Source organism: Brachycentrus maculatus, unplaced genomic scaffold, assembly GCF_059751285.1.
Source record: "Brachycentrus maculatus isolate JH-2025_06_01 unplaced genomic scaffold, ASM5975128v1 h1tg000339l, whole genome shotgun sequence".
NCBI lineage: Eukaryota > Metazoa > Arthropoda > Insecta > Trichoptera > Brachycentridae > Brachycentrus > Brachycentrus maculatus.
The window spans coordinates 239,334-262,695 of NW_028281088.1; the positions used below are offsets into that span (position 1 = coordinate 239,334).

The following is a 23,362-nucleotide window of genomic DNA, read 5'->3' on the forward strand; positions in this document are numbered from 1 at the left end:
AAAAAAATTTATTAAGCTATAGTAAAAAAAAGTCAACTAAGTATATGAGATTTGCTAATTGAAAATGTTTTGATTTATAATTTTAATTCAAACATTATTTTATGTTTGCACAAGGGTAGCAAAAAAATTATAAGAAAACACAAATTCTAGTCAACAAAAAATATATTTATATTTTAACAAGATTAAAACACGATAAAGACTGGACTGGACATACACAAAGTGAATTTTATACATAGAAAATTAGCAGGTACTTCTAAAAAAATTTTAGAGTTATGTATTTTACATAACTGAACATTAAAATAATATATTTCGCTAACTTTTAATAATCTCTAAATCCCTATAAAGCGGAAGCGGTCAATGGCAATCCAAGGTTTCTCCAGACGGCGAGTAAATCTTTAATGAATTTGTTCATCATATCCTCCGTGTGGTGCGGAGTCGGAGCCAAACGCAACTTCTCGGCACCTCGTGGCACCGTGGGATAGTTGATGGCCTGAATGTAGTGACCGAAGTCCTTCAACATCGCGTCTGAAATGGCGGTCGTTATTTTTGGATTACCGATCTTAATCGGAATGATGTGACTGGGAGTCATCTCTACGGGGATCCCGGCCTCTCGCAGCCCTTCCTTCATGTAACGCACTCTGCTCTGGTGCAAGTTCCTCAGCCGCACCCCCTCGGGGCCCGCTAGCAGGCGCACGGCCGCCAGCGCCCCCGCCAGCACAGGAGGCGGCAGTGACGTGGTGAAGATGAAGCCCGCCGCGTAGGAGCGTACCATGTCCACCAGGCGGGAGGTTCCCACGATGTAGCCTCCCATGTTGCCGAACGCCTTTCCCAAGGTGCCCGATATGACATCCATGCCGGAGAGCAGGCCCCGCTGCTCGCCCACCCCCGCGCCGCGCGCGCCGTACAGTCCCACGGCGTGCACCTCGTCCACGAACACCAGCGCGCCCCGCGCGCGCGCATGGCCCGCCAGCTCCGCCAGCGGACTCACATCGCCCGTCATGGAGTGCACGGTCTCGAACGCCACGATCTTGGGAGTCTCCACCGGCACCTGGTCCAGCAGAGTGGCGAGGTGCGCCGGGTCGTTGTGGCGGAAGATGTGCTTGGGCACTCCACTGTTGCGGATGCCTTGGATCATGGAGGCGTGGTTGCCCTCGTCGGAGAACACGTGGCAGCCCGGCAGCGCCCGCGCTAGAGTGTTGAGAGTGGAGTCGTTGGCCACGAAGCACGACGTGAAGAGCAGCCCCGCCTCCTTGTCGTGCAGGCGCGCCAGCGTGGCCTCCAGCTCCTCGTGGTAGAGCGAGTTCCCGGAGATGTTCCTGGTGCCGCCGGCCCCCGTGCCGTGCTTGCGGAGCGCCTCTTGCGCCGCCGCCTTCACCTCCGGATGGGAGGACATGCCGAGATAGTCGTTGGAGCACCATACGGTGATGGGTTTCTCTCCCCAGGAGTACTCGTAAGCCCCTGGAAATTCTCCGTCTCCCGCCGATCTGTTCACCTTTTTGAACACTCTGTACGAGTGGTCTTTCTTCTTGAGCATAATTTGGTCGTGGAAAAATAATTCGTACGGAAATTTCTTGGAACTCGCCCCTTCCTCCGGCAGCTCGCGGGACGCTTGGCTAATGGTGGACGCATTCCTGCGGTCCACGTTCTGAGGGTATTTTAGAGACTCGCCCGCGACACCGTTTATTTGAGAAAGGACGGGACAGTGGTTTCCGTACTGTTTTAAGAGTTGAATTCCATAATTCTTTACGTAATTGGCACTCAAAGCTTTTACGAAAGGACACGACATGCTTTCGAATGTCTGCGAAAAATATACTAGGTCAACACGAAACAGACAGTCGATTATTATGCAAGTAATGGAATGTTTGCGAAGTATTTATATTGCAAAAGTGACAAACTGTCAAATACAATTTTGCAGTGGTGGGGGCAGTATGGTCACGTTTTTAAACTAGGCTACTTGATATGAAACTTCAAAGTTACAATGATAAATTAATTACCGGGGTTTATTGTTCATTTCATCAACGCTGCGTTCATTTACTCAAGCCGATACAGTAAAAAGACCTACCTATCCGAACCAGATCGTTCGTTCAAAATATTTGCCACCGATGTTAGAAAAATAAAGATGACAGAAACAGAGGTTTGGCAGAAGCACCAAATCTCTGTTCCGAGCTGCAGCATCTAAAGTGAAGATAGCCATGATGATCGCCGATCTTCGTTAGAACTGGCACAGAAAGAAGAAGAAGAAACAGAGTACATTTTAATCGACAGAGACAGTTTGAAATGTATGTTAACTAAACAAATATTTGGCTTATAGAGAGCTTAGAGAGATAAACAAGTTTTTTAAACGTATTTTTCTTGATGTCCAAGTTTAAATATTTTTTTTTTCAAAATATTTAAAAAAAAATACTTTTATATGTTATGGTAACACATAAAATAAAACAATGCTATTTAGTAAAATTATTTGTAATATAATTGAGAGTCCTGATATACTCAAATCTATTAAATTACTTCTACTTAAAACATAAACAATTTGTACTCACATCACATTTTTTACAAATGAATGATATAGATATTTGTATACGATTAAAAAAATATAAAATTTGTAATGTATATATTAATCGAAATAAATATATTACATTGAATACCACCGTATTTATATATTTTTATTGTTATAATTATCGTTATTACCATTGTTTTATTTATTTATTGTTGATGTAATTCATAATACATGAAAAAACAGATAATTTTAGTTTACTGCCTAGTTCAAAACATCAGCATGAAATATCCCAGCAAAACAAAGTAAAAAATATATCCTTCTAGTACAAATAAATTTTTAAAATATGCAATATCCTAATTTCCACTACGTTTAAAATTTCAATTGTCGCTGTCAAAAGAAAAAAAAAGTTACGTAAAGGAAAATATGTTTGTCTATGAGAATTAAATGAGATATATTTTAGCGATATGGCTACATCAGCATCTGGGATGGTTTCTCTCTGTGTGCAGTTTTTGCAGGGGGGGTCGACTCGTAAACGTCAGATTGTTCAAAAAACGACCAGAAATGACGAGATAACACTAGCCACTAACAAAAACACAAAAACGGGAACGAAAAATACGAGATACCAACAAGTTGTTCAAATATTTCAAATAAATATAGACAACCTATGGTTATAGACAATTATCGATAGAAAAATAGAAATCCGTATATAAAGAACTTGATAATATTGAGTATTATGCCAAAGTTAAAGTTAAATTTTGAGTTTGAAAGTGTGGTTTTTCTTTATTGACACAACGCTCCCTTGAACTTCTGCAGCACCCCCCAAATGCGAAAAATTTAAAAACGCCTAGCCAGACTTCCAAAACGCCCACAAAGGGGCGCTGGCACCCCCGTTAAGAAACATAACTTCAGGAAGTGGTGGGCACTCCTTCTGCCCTTTTAAAATATTGTATTTTCTGGAATTTTAAATATAATATAGTAATTTGAAAATTCTCTCTTTTTGTTTTTGTTGAAAAGCCTTATATATACATAGTTTGAGATAATAATTTCAAAAAAGTTACCATTACCATTTACCATTGTAAGGCTGAGTTGAGTAACCATTATTAATCGCCTGAACTCTTTATAAGTGTCACGTTTTAGCCGTGACCTTTCTATTTTTGTTTACACTGAAATAAATAAATTTAAAAAGTGAAATGTCTTCTTTGTAATATTAATATTATAATTTTGAAAATATGTAATACAACAAATTTCAATATAAATACCATTTAACCTGAAAAATGAATGATAAATATTTCGGCGGGTGGATTCGACATCTAGCCGCGGCGAAGTCACGCCCAGCCGGGAGCTTAGTACTTCTAGCCGTCTACGTCACTTCCGGCCCCTGGCGAATATCACTTCTAGCCCTGAAAAACCGAGGCAGTTGGCGGTCTTTATATAAATTAGTTAGTCTGTGGTTTTTGTCAGTTTTTGTGGGAAGGAAAAGGGATAAGTGGCCAGTTTTAGACAATTTTCTCTGGTTGGCCTTTTTTTGTTAATTATCGCGCAGTGAATATTTCTAAATTTATTGTATGTTACTTGAATTAATAATGAATAAAATATCTTCGTAGTGCTTTATTTTTGTATTGTGCACATACATATGTAAACTTATCCGTGCAATACGTCAGTCTCAGTTTAATACACGGATTCAGTGACAGATTTAAATGTTATCAGTGATACATACTCCCCAAAGAAAGAAGAACAAATGAATACTTTCTACACTTGTTTGGATGTCAATCAGGATCGTTGATCGAAGTGTAAATTCGATCAATCATACTATGAACTGATAACAAGGGGCCTGGATGAATGCTTTGGTTGTGTACTCTCCGTTATTAGGACGGATGAATAGCATTCATTCAGGGTATATAGATGGTGCGTGATATCTGTTCCAGTAGGCTAAATTCATCTTCAAAGTATGGGAAAAATACAGCAGTAGTGTGAAGCCATGGAACTAGTAAGATAAATGCACTCTCACCATTTAAACTAAAGGTACATATATAAAGGACATACATTATCACTCACACAATTTTATTTTATTTTATTTTTTTATAAAATATGTTTTTTTAGTTAATCTTTGTTTCAATAATTACATTCTTTAAGATGAATTGTTAGTTTGAGTATTTAAAATAATTAATTGTTTATCCAAATAATATGAAACAATTTTTACTTGTTTAAGTTCATATTTTCATTTTGGCTTCCAACTTTTTGTATAAAATAAAATAATATATATTGTGATCTACTTTAATGATTGGGACTGACCGGAGCCGTAACACGTTACGATGCGAACATTCGTATAGTCATTACAGCGAGCTGAGTGCTCCATCCATAGTCGGAGCACTCGCCGCGAGGGACGTTACGTTACGACGAAATGCTCCGGTCAGTCCCCACGTGACACTCGTGTTTAAAAATTATCTCAAATGAAGATGAATGAAATTTACTAAAAAAAATATGAATTAAAAATAAAATATTTATAAAAAAAATATTTTATGTAAAATCTGCATACATTATTCTGCATAAATTGATGAATAATAACTTTAAAGTGAATTAGGATCAGAATGCACTTAAAATGACAGTGGCATGGATAAGCTAATGAAAAATTCCACACATGGAAAAGAAAATGCACTCATCTGGAGATATATAAATATAAATAAATGTAAAACGTTATCAGCTTTTTATTTTATTTATTGTTTCGGCATTAACTTTGTGGTAAGACATGTTACAATAATTAAAGAAAACACTTCGTTTTTTACCACTTGAGTTTAATTATAGACTACATGTTTCAGAAGCTAAACTTCCATCATTCAGGTCTGTATAATAACTAAAATATAAAATATAAAATTGTTCTATAAATAAGGATAGGGGGAAAGTAAGGGGAAGGGGTTAGTCAAGGAACGGAGTTTGAAAACAAAGGAAAAATTGAAAGCAATGGCGAAGAATTTTGAAACAATATATTATTTAATAAATTATTATTAGAATTCAGGTTTTTTTGTATTTTTTTGTATTTCTAAATTTTCAGCTTTTTGTGAAATAAATGATAAAGTTGAATTAAAACGTCTTTCTCAAATTTATGAAATGAGAATCCCTAGAATTTATATATTGATAGGACTATCCGTAGTTGCTGCAAGTTCATATGATCAATATTGGTTATTTTTGGGTTTGGGGGATCTATTTAATCATAAATAACCAGTCAAATTATAGTAGAAATATGTCTGTTTTATTTCTGGTGTTTCCCGAGGTTCACATCTCAAACTTCTTTTGTTTAAAATATATGTTAGCTATCAAACTATCAGCAGTTGCAAGATGATCTTTACAGATTATATAACTACTGTCTTAACCTTGATGTAGCTATGCAATTATTTTCATCATAAATGACAAAATACTACCGTTTACCTACTCTATGTACAAATATCATATCGCTTTGAAAACAGAATGCAGGGATCTAGGTATCATTCTTGATCGAACACTCGCAAACCGACAACTTACTATCTAAATCATATGAAATGTTCGATTTTATTCTTAGAATTAGAAAAGCATTAAAAAAATCCCAAAACCATTTTTATGCTTTATTGCTTATTAGACAGAAATCTACAAGAATATGTTGGGACAATATGATATCCTTAATTTAATGTATGCATTGAACATTTATAAGACAAATTTACAAAATACCTTGACAATAAGCATGGAAACTGCGTGCAGTGCTGGACCTACTATTTATTAATAAGATCTTCATACACCAGACCAGTAACACAAATCTCCGAATCAGTACCATCATCATATTCAATTATAATTTTGAAACAAATTCATATTTGTATTATAAATATTTGTAATTGTGACTATAAATGTTTGAATACATCTTTCTGGTCTTTCTTTTTTCAGCGTCTTGGGAATAGCATCATGATTGCCAATTTACCTCTCCTTTTCACTGGAGGTAACCCAACATCTCTAGCAAAGATGCTAACACACGAGTTGGAAAATTTCATCACTTTTTTGGTGCATTGCTCCTGGGGTCACGACACCGTTAAACATATCCAACAGCCGCAGTGGTGGCCCCCGGACGTCCCCTTCTCCGATCCGTTCCTCAGACCGAAGAAAACACCCAGCAACTGGGCAACTCAACTAAGGAATCTCATAAAGCGATGCTACGTATACCACAACAGCGAAGTGTTATTAAACTTCTCGGAAGAATTAGCGACCAACCAGCCATCTACCTTGCAATATGTGGACAATTGTGACCGAACCACTTCTCTGTATCAAAGGTCTTCGGGAAGACTGCTAGTAACATTTAGAAATGAGAACATGCTGTATGATAGAAAGATCAGCACCGCTTGCCGGAAATCTCTACTACCCAAGCGGCCCAACGCTTCCGAGTCCATGGTGGAACAAGTCATAGCGGATATTTACTTATGTGATACTTGCGACCAAGTATTTGAAAATTTAGAAGATGTCAATAAACACGAAGCAGAATGTTCGCAAAGGCCTTCTACTCCGATTGCATTGACATTGACGCCCGAACCGCAACAGAAACAAGAATTAGAACAAGATGAGTTTATGAATGTGTTAGGATTACGGACTGCCCTCTCTGATGTGCCCGCCACGGTCCCCGCTGGCCCCCTCGACCGGAGCCCGGAGCAGTGTTCCCACAGACAACGAAGATCTACAGTATTTAGCAACTTATCGTGTTTTCCATTTTCCTCATTAGCGGGAAGAAGAATGAATAATCGTATTAGGAGTAATGAGACTGAAAGCAGACAGCATCTGGATCGATACTGCTCCGCTCCGCCACTTTGCTTAGAAAACCCAAAGTGGATGAACAAGAAAAGATCTCACCACATTTTTCCTACGAAATATAAAAGAACAGATAATTTTTGGAGTCGCAAATATGTTTTTCCAGGCCAAAAAAATAAATTAGTGTTAGATTTAAAAAGCCAATTACTTTTATTAGATTGTAAACCTTTATCCGTCAAGGTGAAGACTTTCAGTGAGAAAAAAATTAAAGAATATTTAGATCATTTAGAAGTCATTAAAGCAACTCGGCCGGTTATACAAGAATGTGACGAATTAATAACTTGTGATTACGATAATGAAATAGAGTTTGTCTCAGTATCGTACTGCGATCCTTTAGATACAAACACAATCTTTCAGGATTTACGAGAACCTTTGGGTACGGAGAGGTCTGTTTTTAGAAATCCCAAACAGATTACACAAATATCCAGTATAGACATAATAGACCTTTGTTCTGACGATGAAGAAATTGTTATAAGTGAAAATGTGATTCCATTTCCAATTGCGTGCCACTCCAGTTCTGAAAATGTATCCCGTAGAGTGTCGGTGGCCACAACTCCGGAATCTGAAGCCGCTCATTATCCTTCAGCTGTTAAAACAGAAACTCACTCATCAAATTCTGAAGAAAAAAGTGAATACAAAAAAAAATATAGCAAACATTTTCCATTGAAAGAATTTTCTATAAATTTATGTGGCCCAAATATAACCAATGTCATATCGATTGATTAGTGATAATTAATTCTTGTTACAGTTATTTATTATGTTTATTCTTAAGTTTAATTCAGGAATGAAAACATACATGAAATTTCAATATTAATATTATATTATTATGATTGATATTACAAAATATTACTTACTGCCTAAATGTTTTTTTTTTCAGTCGTAATATTATTTTTGGACCTACATATTTTATTCTTTATTTTATTACATATTCATAAAATTGAGTATATATCACTCGATAAGTATCCGGTTAATAAGAACTTTATTCAACATATTCTCCTTCAAGAGCTATACTTACTGCCTAAATGTTTTTTCGCTCCAATGCTTATCTAACTTTACAATGCCTTTTTTGAAGAGCGATTTATCTTTGCTATCAAAATAGTCCTCAGTTTCCGCAATCACTTCTTCAATTAAGCCAAATTTCTTTTCCTGGAACGTCTTTTTTATGTCTGCAAAAAGCCAGTAGACGCCGGAAGCCAAATCTGGAGAGCATGAAGGGTGGGAAAGCAATTTGCAGCGTAATTCATTCAGTTTAACCATAATTTTATTAACTTGTGACACAGGGCATTGTCTTGGTGAAACAACACTTTTTTATTTTGCATGTAAAGAACTTAACGTTTTAACAATGTAGTGTAAATAACTTTTATTTTTATTTTTAATAATTTATATTTTAAAACTGGTTATCGATCAGTATTATCAGAAATTCGTTGATACCAAAAAGAAGAAAAAAAATTTGTTTTTGTATTAATCGTACAGAAATAACCTTTAAGTTATCCGCACTTTGAGTTGTTTCATTATCTTTTATATGGAATAGTTAAACGGGCATTTAATCACTTTATACTTCCCAAATAACAAAACAAAAAAAATCAAGAAGATATTTGTTAAAACTTATATGGATTATACAGTTCTCTATGGTGGAGGAACTTGAATAGAGAGAGTGGAAGGAAAAAGAACCTTATTAGATGCAAATAAAATACAGAAAAGGGAACATGACGACCTTATCACTACAAGAGAGGGGAAAATAGAAGGGAATAGAGGGAGAAAAGTCCAAGAAGGCATCGTATTTTATAAAAATCTGAAAAATTTGGAAAGGGCTGCGCAGATAGGACCCTAGATTCATTTTTTAGTGAGATATAACCTGGAAAAATTCTTCTTCTCCTTTAAACCCTTATCCGCACCCCAATGGTGTGTAGGGCACTGCATCATATAAACGCAGCGTTATCTTGATCATTAACACATGAAGGAAAGGTGATCAGCCCTCCGCTTTAGGTACCGGTCCAGGGTAATATTGAATAAATACGAGAGTGAAAAAAAATCACTAGCATTTATTCATATTTATTTGATCCTCCCTGGGAATCGAACCCGGGACCTCCAGCACGGTAGTCGAGCATGCTGACCATTACACTACGGAAGTAGACAGTATAGGACTACAAAATTGGACATAACTTAAATAGTTTGGAACTACAAAATAGGGTGGATATCTTGATGTACATATATTATTTACAATAATATTTACTTTTTTGTTTTACATTTTTACAAGTATTTTATTTCTACCCATTCATAATTGTAATAAAATTAGTTATATCAATGTAAGCTGGTATACCGACTGTGAAATATTATGAATCTGAATAAATATATATTGTATGATAATTGCCACCATGTTTCTTATTTCTCCTCTATTTGTCTACATTCTTATAATTGTGTCCTTCCATATCGAAATCAGCCATTTCCACAAAGGATAAATATGATGAGAAAATAATGACATTGATTTACATATATGTAATATATATTTTTGGTCATTGTAAAAATGCAAAAATGTTAGAAAACTGCAGTTTTAAGGAAATTGGCAATTCAATTGAATTTTTTTTTGTATTGCCATTCTAATTTTTCGACTGGTAAATTTAAATTGTTAAAGCTTTTAAATTGTCACCACAAATATTAGGGGGTTGAATTAGTTCTTGCTGTTTATAACAATTTAATATTTCTGTGATTTAAATAGATTCCTTTCGTTTTTGTTTGTTTTCCTGTCCCCCGCTGCCTCGAACACCCACGTGGCACTTTCAACCGCCTCAAACAGCCTCAAAATTAAGGCTATGGGCCTTGTTTATCGGCAGGGAAACTGAGTCCCGTATGCCCTGAAGGAGAGAGATATGGAAAGGCGACTTTGCATTTGTGATTCACTCTTGCAACGGCATCACAGAAAAGGTTTTTTGTGAGTTATGGGTTGAAAATTGGATTGCCTCAAAAGACAAGGTTTTCTTTTGTAGGGGAATACGACTTCTTCCTGTAAGATGGGCCAAAATAGTCGAGAAAGAAGGGCAATACTTTGAATAAATTCTTACTTTAAAAAAAATATATATTTTCAATTCAAAATACTACAAAAAACGGCGAGAATTAATTCAACCCCCTATTTAGTTAACCATATGTATGATATATTTAAAAAAATTACAGAATAGAAATATTTTTAGAAGAAATAAAACAAATTGGTACTTAAAATATAATGTTTTGGTAGTATAATATATATTCACATTAAGTTTTCAATATTTTTATTACAATTTTACTTGGGTAATTATCCAGAAAATTACAATTTGGATCATTATAAACACTAAGTTTCATGAATAAATATAATTGATTAATTTATTATTTTTAAGCCATAACAATAAAATAAAGAAAGAATATTCTACAATAGATCAACAGTTCACGTAGTGCTGAATATATTTTGTACTTTTATTATATTTACATTAAACTCCTGACCTTGACTAGAGATACAATAACGGTCTATTGAAGACCAGATAAAATTTTTTAAAATTTTTTAAACATTTTTTTATGGTTATGAACCAATTGTGTAGTTTAATTTAGATGCTGGTATTCGTTTAGTTACCAATGAACTGTGTGAAGAATGTCACTAATGCAGCTTTTGACATTTAAATCTATATATAACACATTGAATTATGTAATTACAAACATTAAAATTTAATCGCTATCATCATCATTATGTGTTCTGTTCAATGGGCGGCGACTTTCTTCATCAGATCCGTATATAACGTCTTCGTCTGAATCATTGATCATAGAGAAAGCGGGATTGTCTTTTGTTATAGAAACTTCTAAAATAAAAAATAAAATGATTAATATTTAAAGTTAAAACTGGAGTTTTCCATTTTGTAACTTACAAAATAACTTTGTTATTAAATCACTGTATATATCTTCTTTTTATAACTTAATTATAATGTTTCCCAGTTTCAAATCAAATAGCTTTTTTCTTAAAATTAATTGATGCTAAAAATTATCTACTTTAAAAAATATATATATATTGGCAGTTGACTGGGTTGGTTGGATAGGAACCTCAAGTGGCTACTTTTTGTGTTGATTGCAGACGAAGGAATCACAGAAGATCGATAAGTAAAAACACTTAAAATTGATCATTTAATTTTTTTAAATTTTCGATTCCTTTTGAAATTTGTAACATTTCTAAATTAAGCAAAATTCTATAAACTGTATAAAAAAATACATACCATGCGGTGGGCGGCTAGACGGAGAGTATACATACGCCATTGTGTACACGTAGAAATTAAGTAGGCCATAGAAAGTCATGAACTGCGCAGAGCTGTTGTAATGGGTGGAGAGTTGAGCCACAAAGTTATCTTCCAGAACTCCGGCACCAAACCTCAGGACCGTAACGGCAACACTCACTCCCAGGACTGTCAGCATCAGGAGGGTCAGGCACTTCAGACGCATATCTGGACATGCAATCAAATTTCATTTGTAGAATGTCAAAGAAAACATATATGTGTGGTAAATCCAATAATATATAGTCCGCCCCTGTAGTGTAATATTCAGCACGTTCAGCTACCGTACTAGAGGTCCCGGGTTTTGATTCCCAGGGGGGGGGGTCAAATAAATATAAGTGATTTATTCAATCTAATATTTATTCAATATAACCCTGGACTGGTGACCTGAAGCGGAGGGCTGATCATCTTTCCTTCATGTGTTAACTATCAAGATGACACTGCGTTTATATGATGCAGTGCCCTATGCACCATCGGGTGCGGATGATGGTTTGACAAGACATGACATACAGTGGATTAAAAAAAAATCTGAGCGGGAAAGGTTAATTTGTTAATTTTCCTTTTTTTCCTTAGCAGCCACTGATTAAACATCTTTTTATTGAAAAGACATCAGTATAACAAACAATACTTGTTACATAGTTCTCTGTAAACCATGACAGTTGAATTTGAATTTGGAGAATGGTCATAGAAATAAACACTTGAAACCTTTATATCTCAGCTTTGTCTTTGTTTTGCATTAAACACTCCCCACACTGATTTTGCACATTGGCTTTTGACACTGGATGTATAAATTTAGTCCTATTGTCAATAATATACGCATTAATTCTATTCATAAGATAAATATTTACCAAAGAATGGCATATTTCGGAGGTCCGTGTACGCTCTGAGAATAAGGTACAAGAGGTATAGAAGATAAATTCCACCAAATGTAAAGAAGTGAACTTTCAATGCCTAAAAAGAAAATAGTTTACTTTTAGTAATTTTAACAAAAATTCAAGGAATAAAGCAAAGTGATTATATCCCCTACATAGTAATGTGTTGCGTCAACTTCATGGTTGTAAGTCGGGTCACGAAGTTCGTTATATTTCTGCCACGAGGCCATTATTATGGCAGATATCCAGATCATGGACACAATGAAAAATTTTGGAAGGTAGAATGAGAGTATTCCTCTTTCATTCTGAAACAAAAAAAACATGTTTTAAAAAGCTGTATGAGTTAAAATATTGTAATTGCATATTATTCATTGTTTACTTAACACCTAAAATATTTTTATAATCCTAGAACGATCCATTAAAAATATACTCTCTTGTATATTTAAATAGAACAAAAAAACCTTAATGATGATGCTTCTGATTTACAAATTAAATCACAAATAGCTCATGTGAAGATGATAAAAGTCACTTACATAGTTGTTCTATGAGGATATAATACATTTTTAAATAAAAAATCTTTCTCTACCATTTAAAATATTACATAAAATAGCCAAAATAAAATGTCTTTACTTTATCACATATAAAAACCAAAATGTTTTATCTATGTACATGATTTGAAATTTTGAATTTAGGTTGTCCATTTTGAAATTTGCATTTTGCTTTATATACAAGTTTTATTTAAGTTGTTATTATTATTATAAGTAGGAGAAGCACCGTGGCGTAGTTGAGTAGACGCTCGACTGCGAAACTAGCGTTGCGGATTCGATTCTCGCCAATTGCAAAATGAATTTAAGAAAGATTTATTTTCAATTGGTCTGGGTGTTTGTGATGTATTTTTCACAATTACCTTCCCTATCCTTAATATCCTACCTGCAGACAAGCATCTAAAATAGACACTTTGCGGGTTAAAATGGGTACAAAATGCTCTTATTATACGGATACTCTTAAAAGGTTAAACACTTGCCAGTTTTATGAAGTAATTAAATTATACCTGTCTTAGTCCGTGGTACATGCACAACCAGAACATCAGGAGACCAGCTAGAAAAGTGGCTTGCAGAAAAGCATCCAGAAAGCTGGGAAGCCAAGAACTCAGCAATAAAGTCATTGGAAAAACTGGATCTGAAAACAGGCACAGAGAAATACATAGCATAATATTTTTAAACGCTTTAGGACAATTTGATAAGATTTAAATTAATTTCAGTGATAATTTAAGGCCGAGATCTCGAACTTTGAAATTCGTAACACAGATGACCGCGCGATAGGTTGGACGTGTTTTCACAATCAATTTTTTTAGAATGTATATTGGAATTTGACTTTTTTTAGAATATATATTGAAAAAAAAACAATTGTAATTTTTTTTCAACCTCTTACCTTTCAATAACTCTTTTCTTTTCAAAACTATACAAAAAACGGTGTTATAAGAAAAAAAAACAATTATGTCAAATGTTTTTTTAAACCCTTGTCCGCACCCCAATGGTGCATAGGGCACTGCATCATAGAAACGCAGTGTTATCTTGATCGTTAGCACATGAAGGAAAGGTGATCAGCCCTGCGCTTCAGGTACCAGTCCAGGGTAATATTTAATAAATATTAGAGTGAAAAAAAAACACTTATATTTATTTGACCCCCCCTGGGAATCGAACCCGGGACCTCCAGAACGGTAGCCGAGCACGCTGACCATTTTACTACGGAGGCGGACCTTTAAATGTTACCTGGATTTAAAGAAAATTTAGAAGCGATTTATCAAATACTGGGACTTCGGATTCTTCAGCTACTGTAGTAATTCCGAAAACAATAAGAGATTTGTAGGTATAACTGACTTACTATTGAAAAACAGTAGTAGAGGAAGAAGGATGGATATCCACTTTTGTTCAATCGACCAATCATGCACAATGTACTTCCTTAAAACATGCGCAAACCAGCACTGCAACAACAAATCACATTTTGAATTCTATTCTTTATTCATAGACAGTAATTTTACGGAAAAATATTTTTTAACATACCGTGACAAAGAATGTGCCCATTAAAAATATAAATCTAAACCATATTTCTATCTGCGTGAAGGCTGGATTATAAGTCTTGAACTGGAAAATAATAAAATGAACATTTTTAGCAGAATTACATGTTGTAAAATAATTTTATTGACAATTACAGTTGAAAAAAAATTATGTGTATAATTAATATTTAGCTATTAGTTTTGTAATGAAAATACCAAAATTAAAATAAAAATAAACATAATTTTTGAAAAAACCATTCTCAAAATAATATATTTTGACTCGCCTTGTATTTTGACCTTTAACATCTGCACATATTCCATAATAAATTTTATTATTTTTCTTATAATGCAGTTAGTATAATTTGGTAAAAATTAACGATTAAGTATACTGTTATTTTTTATCATTCAGAAATTATATGTATACATAAATTAAATGAAAATAATGCATAGCGAGCTACTGGTAATTCCTTCCGTTCAACAAGAACTTCATTGCTATTGATGCAAATTGAATATTATGATCATCGAGTAATAATATTAAAAAATTGAGAATATTTTGAAAGACTTACATAAAAGGTGACTTCAGTAATATGATTGCGTTCGTTGAATCCATCCAGGCCGTAGAACCGTACTCCGAGGACATAGTGACTGAAATCTAAAAACCCTAAGTGTAGGGCTATAAATTCATCGCACTCATTGCCTTCACAGCGCAGGTGTCTTGTACTGAAAGAAATAAAAAGAAAAAACCTATTAACACATCAAATAGGGGAAGGGTATTAATACCCACTTGCCGTCTGATGGTTACCTGTAAGAGGGGTAGTTTTACCATTTGTGTTATCAGCTGGAAATTGTCAGGTGAAGTATAAATACTTATATTTTTCAAGACCTTTTAGTTTATTAGGTCCCATACAAATTTTTTTAGAATGTATATTGGAATTTGACTTTTTTTCCTTTCAAAAATTACATATTTATATTAACACATTTATGATGGGTATTTTGTATGATTGTGGACCACTGGCGACAGGATGTGATATTGGATAATTCCTTCTTTTCTGCCTTTGAAATAAGGCTGGCGCAGAAGGTAAAAAAAACCCTTTCTGTCATTAAGCATCAATCGACCAAAAGGGTAGAAATACCTTTCCTTTCGGGTAGTGTGTTAACACACATGATAAATTTATTCCAGAACACTATGATCGTCAAAATACATAAGACGTCTTGATTCTTTTCAATAGATAGTAAAATCAACATAAACATATTAGATATATGACTTATAAGAAACAATTTAGTTTTTAAAATAAATAAAGACTAACCGGTTCCGAACATCATTTTCATGAATAATGGTGACTGGTTTGTGATCTTCTGTGAGGCCATCGATAGAAACGCTGACATAGAAAATTTTATCTGATATTTCTTCTGCAAATAAATAAAGTTAGGTAAACAAGATATATAATTAATTATTGAACAAAATATTGTACTAAAAATAACATTACGTGCAATAATATATGTTTACTTTTTAAAAATTCAGTAAAATTTTAAGAAAAAAATTCTATTCTGAACATTTGAAATTTTGTATATATTTTTATGTGTATACATATATAAAAATATTTTTTCATCACCCAAACAATTTAATTCAATTTAATAAGATATTTGAAGATAAATGAATAATTACCATCATTTATACCCTTGCTGATTTGTGCAATAAGCCATAGTTGCTGATTGTATGTGCCCAAGGCGGGAGAACGCATCACAAAAGGACCTCGGGGTAGAGAACTTTTGTTTGTTAGAAGGGAAGTTCCATATTGGACAGTAGTCCAAGTAATGGGTGGACCTGTTTGGACAGTAATACACATTATCAGGTAAGTTTAGGTTGGGTTTCATTAAGTAAGTTAAGAATTGGTAAGGGTAGGTTTTTTTTTGAAAACTAAGTATGTTAGATTAGGTTAAGTAAATTAATGTTAGGTTAGGTTAATTTTTTAAAACTAAGTTTATAGTTAGAATGATATTTTGGAAACGCTTCGTTAAGTTACTTTGTATTTGACATTATTTATGAACAATTCACCTTAACTAAAGCAAAAAAAAACCTTAAAAAAAATAAATAAAATAGTCATAAAAAAGGAGGGGAGCTTTGTTGCGGTATCCTCTCTTAAAGTCTTTTTAAAATCTTAGAATAAGCTCATACACATTATTAAAACATTTTCATTATTTTTGCAAATGTTCATAAACATTAATTATTCACATGTTATATTAAGTATGCTATATTGAGTTACTCATCCCCCCCTCTAACTAAATTTTGAAGAGTGCATATGTAAAGAATTCGCTTGATCAACTAGTCAATAAAATAATAAGTAATGAAATAAGTAAAATTATATGTTAATAAAATTAATACTCCTACATTATTTATTAAGATATTCTTTGGATTGGTACTTGAGGCGCAAAACTAAAAATCTCATGTTCGTGTAGTGTGATTATCAATATTGTGATACATCAAAGCCTTGCCTTATGCATCATTAAATAGAGACTTAAAAATTAGGAAGAAAAGGAAAAATATTGAGGTAGACCATAAATATTTATAAGGTGATGATTTTTCCTGTAAAATATTTAGTTATTAAAATAAAATTTTACGGATATTCTCTTCTGATAAATGAAACTCTCACCTGCCAATCCAATGAAAACGCCCAAACCGAAGCAAGCGAAAAATGCCATAAAAACCATCACAAATTCGCCTTTATTCATGGAATAAAGTCTCATCTGCACGGATCTAAAATAATTTAGAACAGTTTGAATGTTGATTAATGCAATTAAAAAAAAAGAGTTATTAATATCATAATTAAAATGCAGCTTACCTCTCACAGCGGTCATGATGATATGCCGGAGATATATATTTATTAAATTCACTAAAAAGGTCACTAAATTGGGAAAGTGCATTTCTAATTTTTAAATTCCATCCTGCCGATGGAAGATGATAGGAATAACCTAAGCCACTATCCATGCTGGTAAGTTGATGAACGATTTTCGATCTTCAAATTTATTTCCAATAAAGTCGCAACTTTAAAATACGTCGCAGCATATTTTAGAGTTTTTATTATCCTGGTGCGTAAATATACGCATGTCCTTTATGAAATATAAATAATTTAACGCGAGGAAAAAACTATTTCAATACTTTGGCGGTAAAAGAACATTTTATAAAATCAGGAAATGATATTAGAACCGAGGGAAATTTACAGCTGCGATACAAAATATCGATCGAAAAGATACAAAAACACCGCCATATTTATAAGTGTTACCAGGTGGTTGAAAACAAATACTGCACAATATTCAGGAACTTTGTTTGTAGAATTTTGTCTTTGACTCATTTGACGTTTGTTTGACGTTTAATTTTAGCATGCGCCAGCGTGCGCCTTAGTTTCGCGTGAAAATACTAAATTTAAAAACCAAAACAGGACTTCGCAACTATGGTAGGAATAAAAGAAATTAAAACCAGCGAGGAAAATGTGGAAATGACTGGACAAAAAATAGACACCATGGCAAGTTTACCGGTGTGGCCAAATTTAATAAATTTAGTAGAATCGTGCTTTGTACGAGGACTCGCAAAGCCTTTTGATGAATACACCGAACCGTTAGAATCTTATTTCGCTCCGTTTTCTAGAGACATAGAATCTAAGTTAATAGATTTGAATACTATGTTAGGAAGCTTAAATGATGCAAACCTTACGCAACCTGCAAGTTCTGATTTCGTCTCCACTATGCTTTTATTGACTGAAGAAATGAAGTCAAAAGGTCCTTGGTGTGATGAATCTTATTCCAAGTATGCGGATATTATAATCGGTTGGTTCCAAAGGAAATGTATTTTTTTATTTTCTCAAGAACCACATTTGCAACACTGCAAAGATGATGTATTCCAGAAGTGTATGCATAAATTACACATAAAACTTACAAAAGATAAATGGAAATACCACCCTGCAGCATTATACTGCTATAGAAATATAATTAAGTCTTTACCTAAGGTAAGTCTTTGCTTTTACTTATTCAATTCTTATTTTAAAATTAGCATTAAGTTTTCTGAAGCCATAAACTTATCGATGACAGAATTTATATGTGTTTTCAGATGGGGAAAGTGGAATGTCCTCTTGCTTGGGTTTTTCCTGGAACCCTTATTCAGGTAGACGACTATCACGATGAAAACAAAATAGAAGGATTACAATGTTGTTCTTTATTACTGAGACATTTGGTAAGTTTCAATTTTAAAACAGACACACATACTAATGTGTCAGTTCCATGTTTTGGAACATCAGAAATATGGCCTGTAAAAGATGCACCTTCTTTAAGGCCCATCATAATATAGTATTTAAATACATATTCCTTTTCCCATAAACTCTTTATTTACAAATTATGTATATTTTCTGGCCTCACCTTGCGTGTGTTAAAAATCTGGAAGAATATTGCGTACAATAATAAAATTTTCAGGTCTGAGGTACTTGAGCCTAAAAATATACATATATTCTGTACAAAAAGTTTATCAAATATTTTAAATTTAAATATAAATTATTAAGAAGATTCAATCATGGGGAGAAAAATGAATGTTACACAAGTATATAAAGTGATCATTCAAACCAACCGAATACAGGTTGTAACCCCTGTAAATCCCCAGACATCCATATTACTTTCCCAGAAATTACTTCATCTTTGTTGAGGTATGTATAATTATCTAGATATAATTTTCAAAATTGTTTTAGGTGTATAGTAAAACTGGCTATGAAGAAGTTGTGTATGAGACATTAGTTCATCTTCTGAAATATAGAGAAAAGACTGTAATAGAAGGTGCACTGGAGTCTATTCTGATCATACTTCCCATGTTTTCTGTTCAGTTTTATGGAAGTGAGGTATGTAAAATTCAATTCAATTATTTAAGTTGTTTTTGAAGACAAATTACATATATCAATAGATATGTTAGATGGATGACAAGTTTGAGATAAATATAAAATAATATACAGTTAAACCTCTATCGTTCCTCGAATAATCGTTTTCCCGGATGTATCCTTTATATTTTTACCCCAAATTCATTTCATACAAAAGTAGATTGCATCAATTGTTTTTTTCAACATTTTACCGCATTCATTATTTGAAATACGCTGCATATGTAATATATTTTGACTGTTTTTTTTTAAAAGCATTTTTCTCTATTTTGTTACATTCGATGACAATATTCCAATGTGTAGGATGAAACTATCGAAAACTTGTGTGACGCGAGGTTGACGGATACAGCAGGAGATGTCCATATCGAAGAAGAGCCTGTACCTTCATTTTCAGTAGCATGCACACTCTTTTAAAGATTGAAAACTTTCTTCTACGCATATTCAATAACCGATGCTGAAAAAAATATTATTTGCAAAGCTGAAAATATACTGTTGACTTACGGAAATAAAAACAGTACATAAACAAATGTCGATAACAGATTATTTAAAATGCTATTAACTTGTTTTGTTTTTGGTTCTGTTCAGCTTTGTATTTAAAAAATAAATACATTTTTTTACATCTAAAACTTGTATTCTTCTTAGTATTTTAACCTACTAATGGTTATGCAGATTGGGAGGATGCTATATTTACTCTATAGTATCTCCTTGTGTGGTAAGTTCTCAATACCGCATTCATTCATCATTTAATTCAACTCCCTTTAAAAGCGATAGATAGAGGTTTCACTAAAATGCAATTCTTATTTTGGAAAAATATATTACATCAGCCTTGTTACTCAACGCCAGTAATTCTATAATTACGTATAGATTCCAAACTAATAAGTTTTTTGTTTGTTGTTCACTTCTATTTTAATGAGAATAATAACATTTTTTAATTGCCCTTCGATTAAAGTTTGAATATAATAATCTATGATTTTACTGTAGGAAAAATTAAAAATAATTTGGCAAACAGATGCATTTTTATCTTTATAGTAAAAATTATTGATATACTATTAATAATTTTTAAAGTTGCTTTTTTGGTTGTAGTAATTATTTAAATGAACTTTGTGATCTCGCTGTAAAATATATTTGTTTTGTAATTTATGTTTCAGTGGACTAAAAGTGATGATGTGTTTGAAATAATTTTGGAAAATCTGTATATAGAGTCTGATATGAGTAGAAAAATAATGTATTTCCATTATTTACCTACTTTAATTGAAGCAAGTGGTAATAGTGGGATACGTTGGAAGAAGAAAATAATCAATTTAATTTGTGATATTATAGACATTTATTTGAACAATTTAACTAACGTCGAAGCTATTAATAAGTGTATAAAGGTATGTTATATTTGAAATCATTGATGAAATAATTATTACGTACTTACTAAAAAAATGGCAATGATTTTTCTCTAATAAACAAAATATGTGTAAATTCATATTTCCCAAATTAATTCGAGTAATAAATTCATTTTGGCAATAAAATTTTCAATGCAATTATTGAAATTTAAATGCATATGATTAATTAACCTATGTTTAATGAGTTCTTGAGAACAAAACTATCTTAGAAGTGAGTTTTTTCATTGTTGCGTTAATTTTTATTCACAATATCGTAGTTTAACAAAAATTATTCATATTATAATTTTTTTATAATATTGTAATCGCAGTTAATTCATAAGACGGAACACTAATTGCAAGTTTTAGTAATTTTTTATTAAAAATAATATATTATATCATATTATTTTGAATTTCCCAATTAAAAAAAAAATTTCATTGTTTTCTAATAATACTTTATAGTAGTCCACAAATTGACATTATCCTTTTAAAAAAAATAGTATTTAACATTTTCATACATATTCCTGAGGATATTTTTGTACATACTCTTGAAGACGTTAAATGATCGGTTGATTCTTTAACTTAACAAAATTACAGATACTTTAATAAGTCAAATAAAATAGAAGGTTTAAGTTAAAGTATTATTTTTTTATAAATAACAGTGAATTTCTAGTTCAGAGTGTCGCTAACTGATTTAGATGTTTCGAAACTCGGTTACTAACTTTATTATTATCATTAGTTTATTTATTATTCTATATGCATTTGTTATTCTTTTCTTTGTCATATTTTTATGTGATTTATTTATTATTTTTCAGTGTCTAAATGTTTGGTTAACTAGTGGATGGCCTGTTTGGAACACAAATACCGACTATCATGTACTAATTACGATATATAAATTAGTTTACGCGCTCTGTGAGATGCCATCACCTACCCGAGATATTAAAGACTGTTTATCAGATGCTGAAAAGTGCATTCTTTCCCTTTTTTCTTTATGCACAGAAGAAGAAAGAGTCAAATTGTTAATGGATGAGGATGTGGATGTTATACAATTAGGAGACAATTTTTTATCTTGTTGGATGTCTCTGAAAACTAAAATATCTCACTTATCGACTGAACCTGTGAGCAGTAAATCGTAGCAAAATTGTAAACCAAATCAATTTGTTAAGCTCTATTCCTCTCTTTTAATTTGTTCTTACTCAAAATATTTTTTTATTAAATTATAAAATTAAAAAAAATATATTTATATTTTTCGTATTTTCTTTTGCAAATTGTTAAAAAGTTAATGTTATTAATTGATAAATAGAGAAAATGATTACAATGTATAAAAATAGTTTCTCAGAAAAAAGGAACAACCTACTCCGGGTCTTAATAATAATAATAATAATTAAACCCTTATCTGCACCCCAATGGTGCATAGGGCACTGCTTCATATAAACGCAGTGTTATCTTGATCGCTTACACTTTAAGGAAAGATGATCAGCCCTCCACTTCAGGTACGAATCCAGGGTAATATTGAATAAATATTACAGTGAAAAAATCACTTATATTTATTTGACCCCCCCTGGGAATCGAACTCGGGACCTCCAGAACAGTAGCCGAGCGTGCTGACCATTACACTACGGAGGCGGACCCGCCGGGGATTTAAACCCATGATATATTTTTTTTAAATTTGGTGTAGTAATAAATACACTTTAATTATACTAAACATATAATTAAATTATCATAATAGACCAGTGGTCACCAACTTTTTTGAGAATAGTGCCGGATACATTTTCTTGGACCTCCGGATGATATATTAATGAAGTAACAAATTTATTAGTACAATAATTCTTTGTTTTCTTGTACGTAACTATTTAAAACTTTATTATGCACCGCGATGAATGTTATTTTGCTAAATCACTATTATTAATATTTTCAAATATATATATCTGCATACATACAAGCTTTTTTATTTGTACATAATTATTTGTAAAAATTTAGTGTTTGTCTTAAAAACTTAATATGTTACAATATAAATCAACTGAGCATCATGGCATGTGAAAAAAAAAACTCTTTAAAGCCATAAACTTTTTTTTTAATTTGTTTTTTGTTATAGACACATTGCTTTGTCTCATATCGCTCATTCCTTTCAAGAATGTCATAAATCAAAAAACTTGATTTTTCAGGAGAATGTTTTTCAAGTTTAAAATGTATTAAACACAATGTATTAAAAATAAATATCAAGCCACTTATTGAACTTTTTACTGTGCAACAGATCTTTTTAGGTAAAAGCTGAAGGTTTTTTCTCCATTTGAAAAATATTTAATACATTTAAAAAAATTATTCAAAAGTACCTTTTCTTCAAAATGCAAAAAAAAAACATTTTCTGCCCTGTAGCGGGTAAATATTAAGTTAAAAATATGCCACTTTTGCTGAGATATAGTACATTTTCTGGGCATTCCGAAAACATGTACAACTGAAAATTGGCAATTTTTGATATATGATGTTGTTGAAAGGAGTGAGCGATGTCTACTTATATTCAAGTAATGAATGAAATATAATGTTGTATGGACATGCTCCCAG

The 23,362-nt window shown here is 32.7% G+C and overlaps 4 protein-coding genes across 4 annotated transcripts; 2 read left to right on the forward strand and 2 right to left on the reverse strand.

The window, feature by feature from the left end:
- Nucleotides 1–144: 144 nt before the first annotated feature.
- Nucleotides 145–1,990, reverse strand: Alas (5-aminolevulinate synthase). The gene has a single exon (XM_088269117.1). The coding sequence runs from the start codon at nucleotides 1,784–1,786 to the stop codon at nucleotides 338–340; it is 1,449 nt and encodes a 482-aa protein (XP_088125243.1). The 5' UTR covers nucleotides 1,787–1,990; the 3' UTR covers nucleotides 145–337.
- Nucleotides 1,991–3,953: 1,963 nt separating this feature from the next.
- On the forward strand, nucleotides 3,954–8,174 carry ova (ovaries absent). The gene is made up of 2 exons (XM_088269119.1): nucleotides 3,954–4,516; nucleotides 6,404–8,174. Exon 2 carries the CDS (start codon nucleotides 6,422–6,424, stop codon nucleotides 8,036–8,038), a length of 1,617 nt encoding a protein of 538 aa, XP_088125245.1. The 5' UTR covers nucleotides 3,954–4,516; nucleotides 6,404–6,421; the 3' UTR covers nucleotides 8,039–8,174.
- Nucleotides 8,175–10,512: 2,338 nt separating this feature from the next.
- Nucleotides 10,513–17,885, reverse strand: LOC148303943 (transmembrane protein 181). The gene is made up of 12 exons (XM_088269115.1): nucleotides 17,364–17,885; nucleotides 17,175–17,278; nucleotides 16,190–16,348; nucleotides 15,831–15,933; nucleotides 15,090–15,243; nucleotides 14,531–14,611; nucleotides 14,352–14,451; nucleotides 13,519–13,646; nucleotides 12,623–12,772; nucleotides 12,444–12,546; nucleotides 11,542–11,766; nucleotides 10,513–11,133 (listed from the first exon to the last, which is right to left on the reverse strand). Exons 1-12 carry the CDS (start codon nucleotides 17,507–17,509, stop codon nucleotides 11,003–11,005), a joined length of 1,584 nt encoding a protein of 527 aa, XP_088125241.1. The 5' UTR covers nucleotides 17,510–17,885; the 3' UTR covers nucleotides 10,513–11,002.
- An 87-nt stretch (nucleotides 17,886–17,972) lies between these two features.
- On the forward strand, nucleotides 17,973–20,059 carry LOC148303944 (uncharacterized). Its single transcript, XM_088269116.1, has 4 exons — nucleotides 17,973–18,524; nucleotides 18,626–18,748; nucleotides 19,254–19,400; nucleotides 19,737–20,059. The coding sequence occupies exons 1-4, from the start codon at nucleotides 17,973–17,975 to the stop codon at nucleotides 19,845–19,847; spliced, it is 933 nt and encodes a 310-aa protein (XP_088125242.1). The 3' UTR covers nucleotides 19,848–20,059.
- Nucleotides 20,060–23,362: the final 3,303 nt, after the last annotated feature.

What these genes read in the sequence shown, in the direction of transcription:
- Alas (XM_088269117.1), bottom strand. Translation starts at nt 1,786, where the DNA reads ATGTCGTGTCCTTTCGTAAAAGCTTTGAGTGCCAATTACGTAAAGAAT.
- LOC148303943 (XM_088269115.1), bottom strand. Translation starts at nt 17,509, where the DNA reads ATGGATAGTGGCTTAGGTTATTCCTATCATCTTCCATCGGCAGGATGG. An exon ending in TTACTGAAGTCACCTTTTAT is followed by an intron (nt 14,612 to 15,089) that starts GTAAGTCTTTCA and finishes ATTATTTTCCAG; the next exon opens with TTCAAGACTTATAATCCAGC. An exon ending in TTGACGCAACACATTACTAT is followed by an intron (nt 12,547 to 12,622) that starts GTAGGGGATATA and finishes TTTTCTTTTTAG; the next exon opens with GCATTGAAAGTTCACTTCTT.
- ova (XM_088269119.1), top strand. Translation starts at nt 6,422, where the DNA reads ATGATTGCCAATTTACCTCTCCTTTTCACTGGAGGTAACCCAACATCT.
- LOC148303944 (XM_088269116.1), top strand. Translation starts at nt 17,973, where the DNA reads ATGGTAGGAATAAAAGAAATTAAAACCAGCGAGGAAAATGTGGAAATG. An exon ending in TAATTAAGTCTTTACCTAAG is followed by an intron (nt 18,525 to 18,625) that starts GTAAGTCTTTGC and finishes ATGTGTTTTCAG; the next exon opens with ATGGGGAAAGTGGAATGTCC. An exon ending in TTCAGTTTTATGGAAGTGAG is followed by an intron (nt 19,401 to 19,736) that starts GTATGTAAAATT and finishes TCCAATGTGTAG; the next exon opens with GATGAAACTATCGAAAACTT.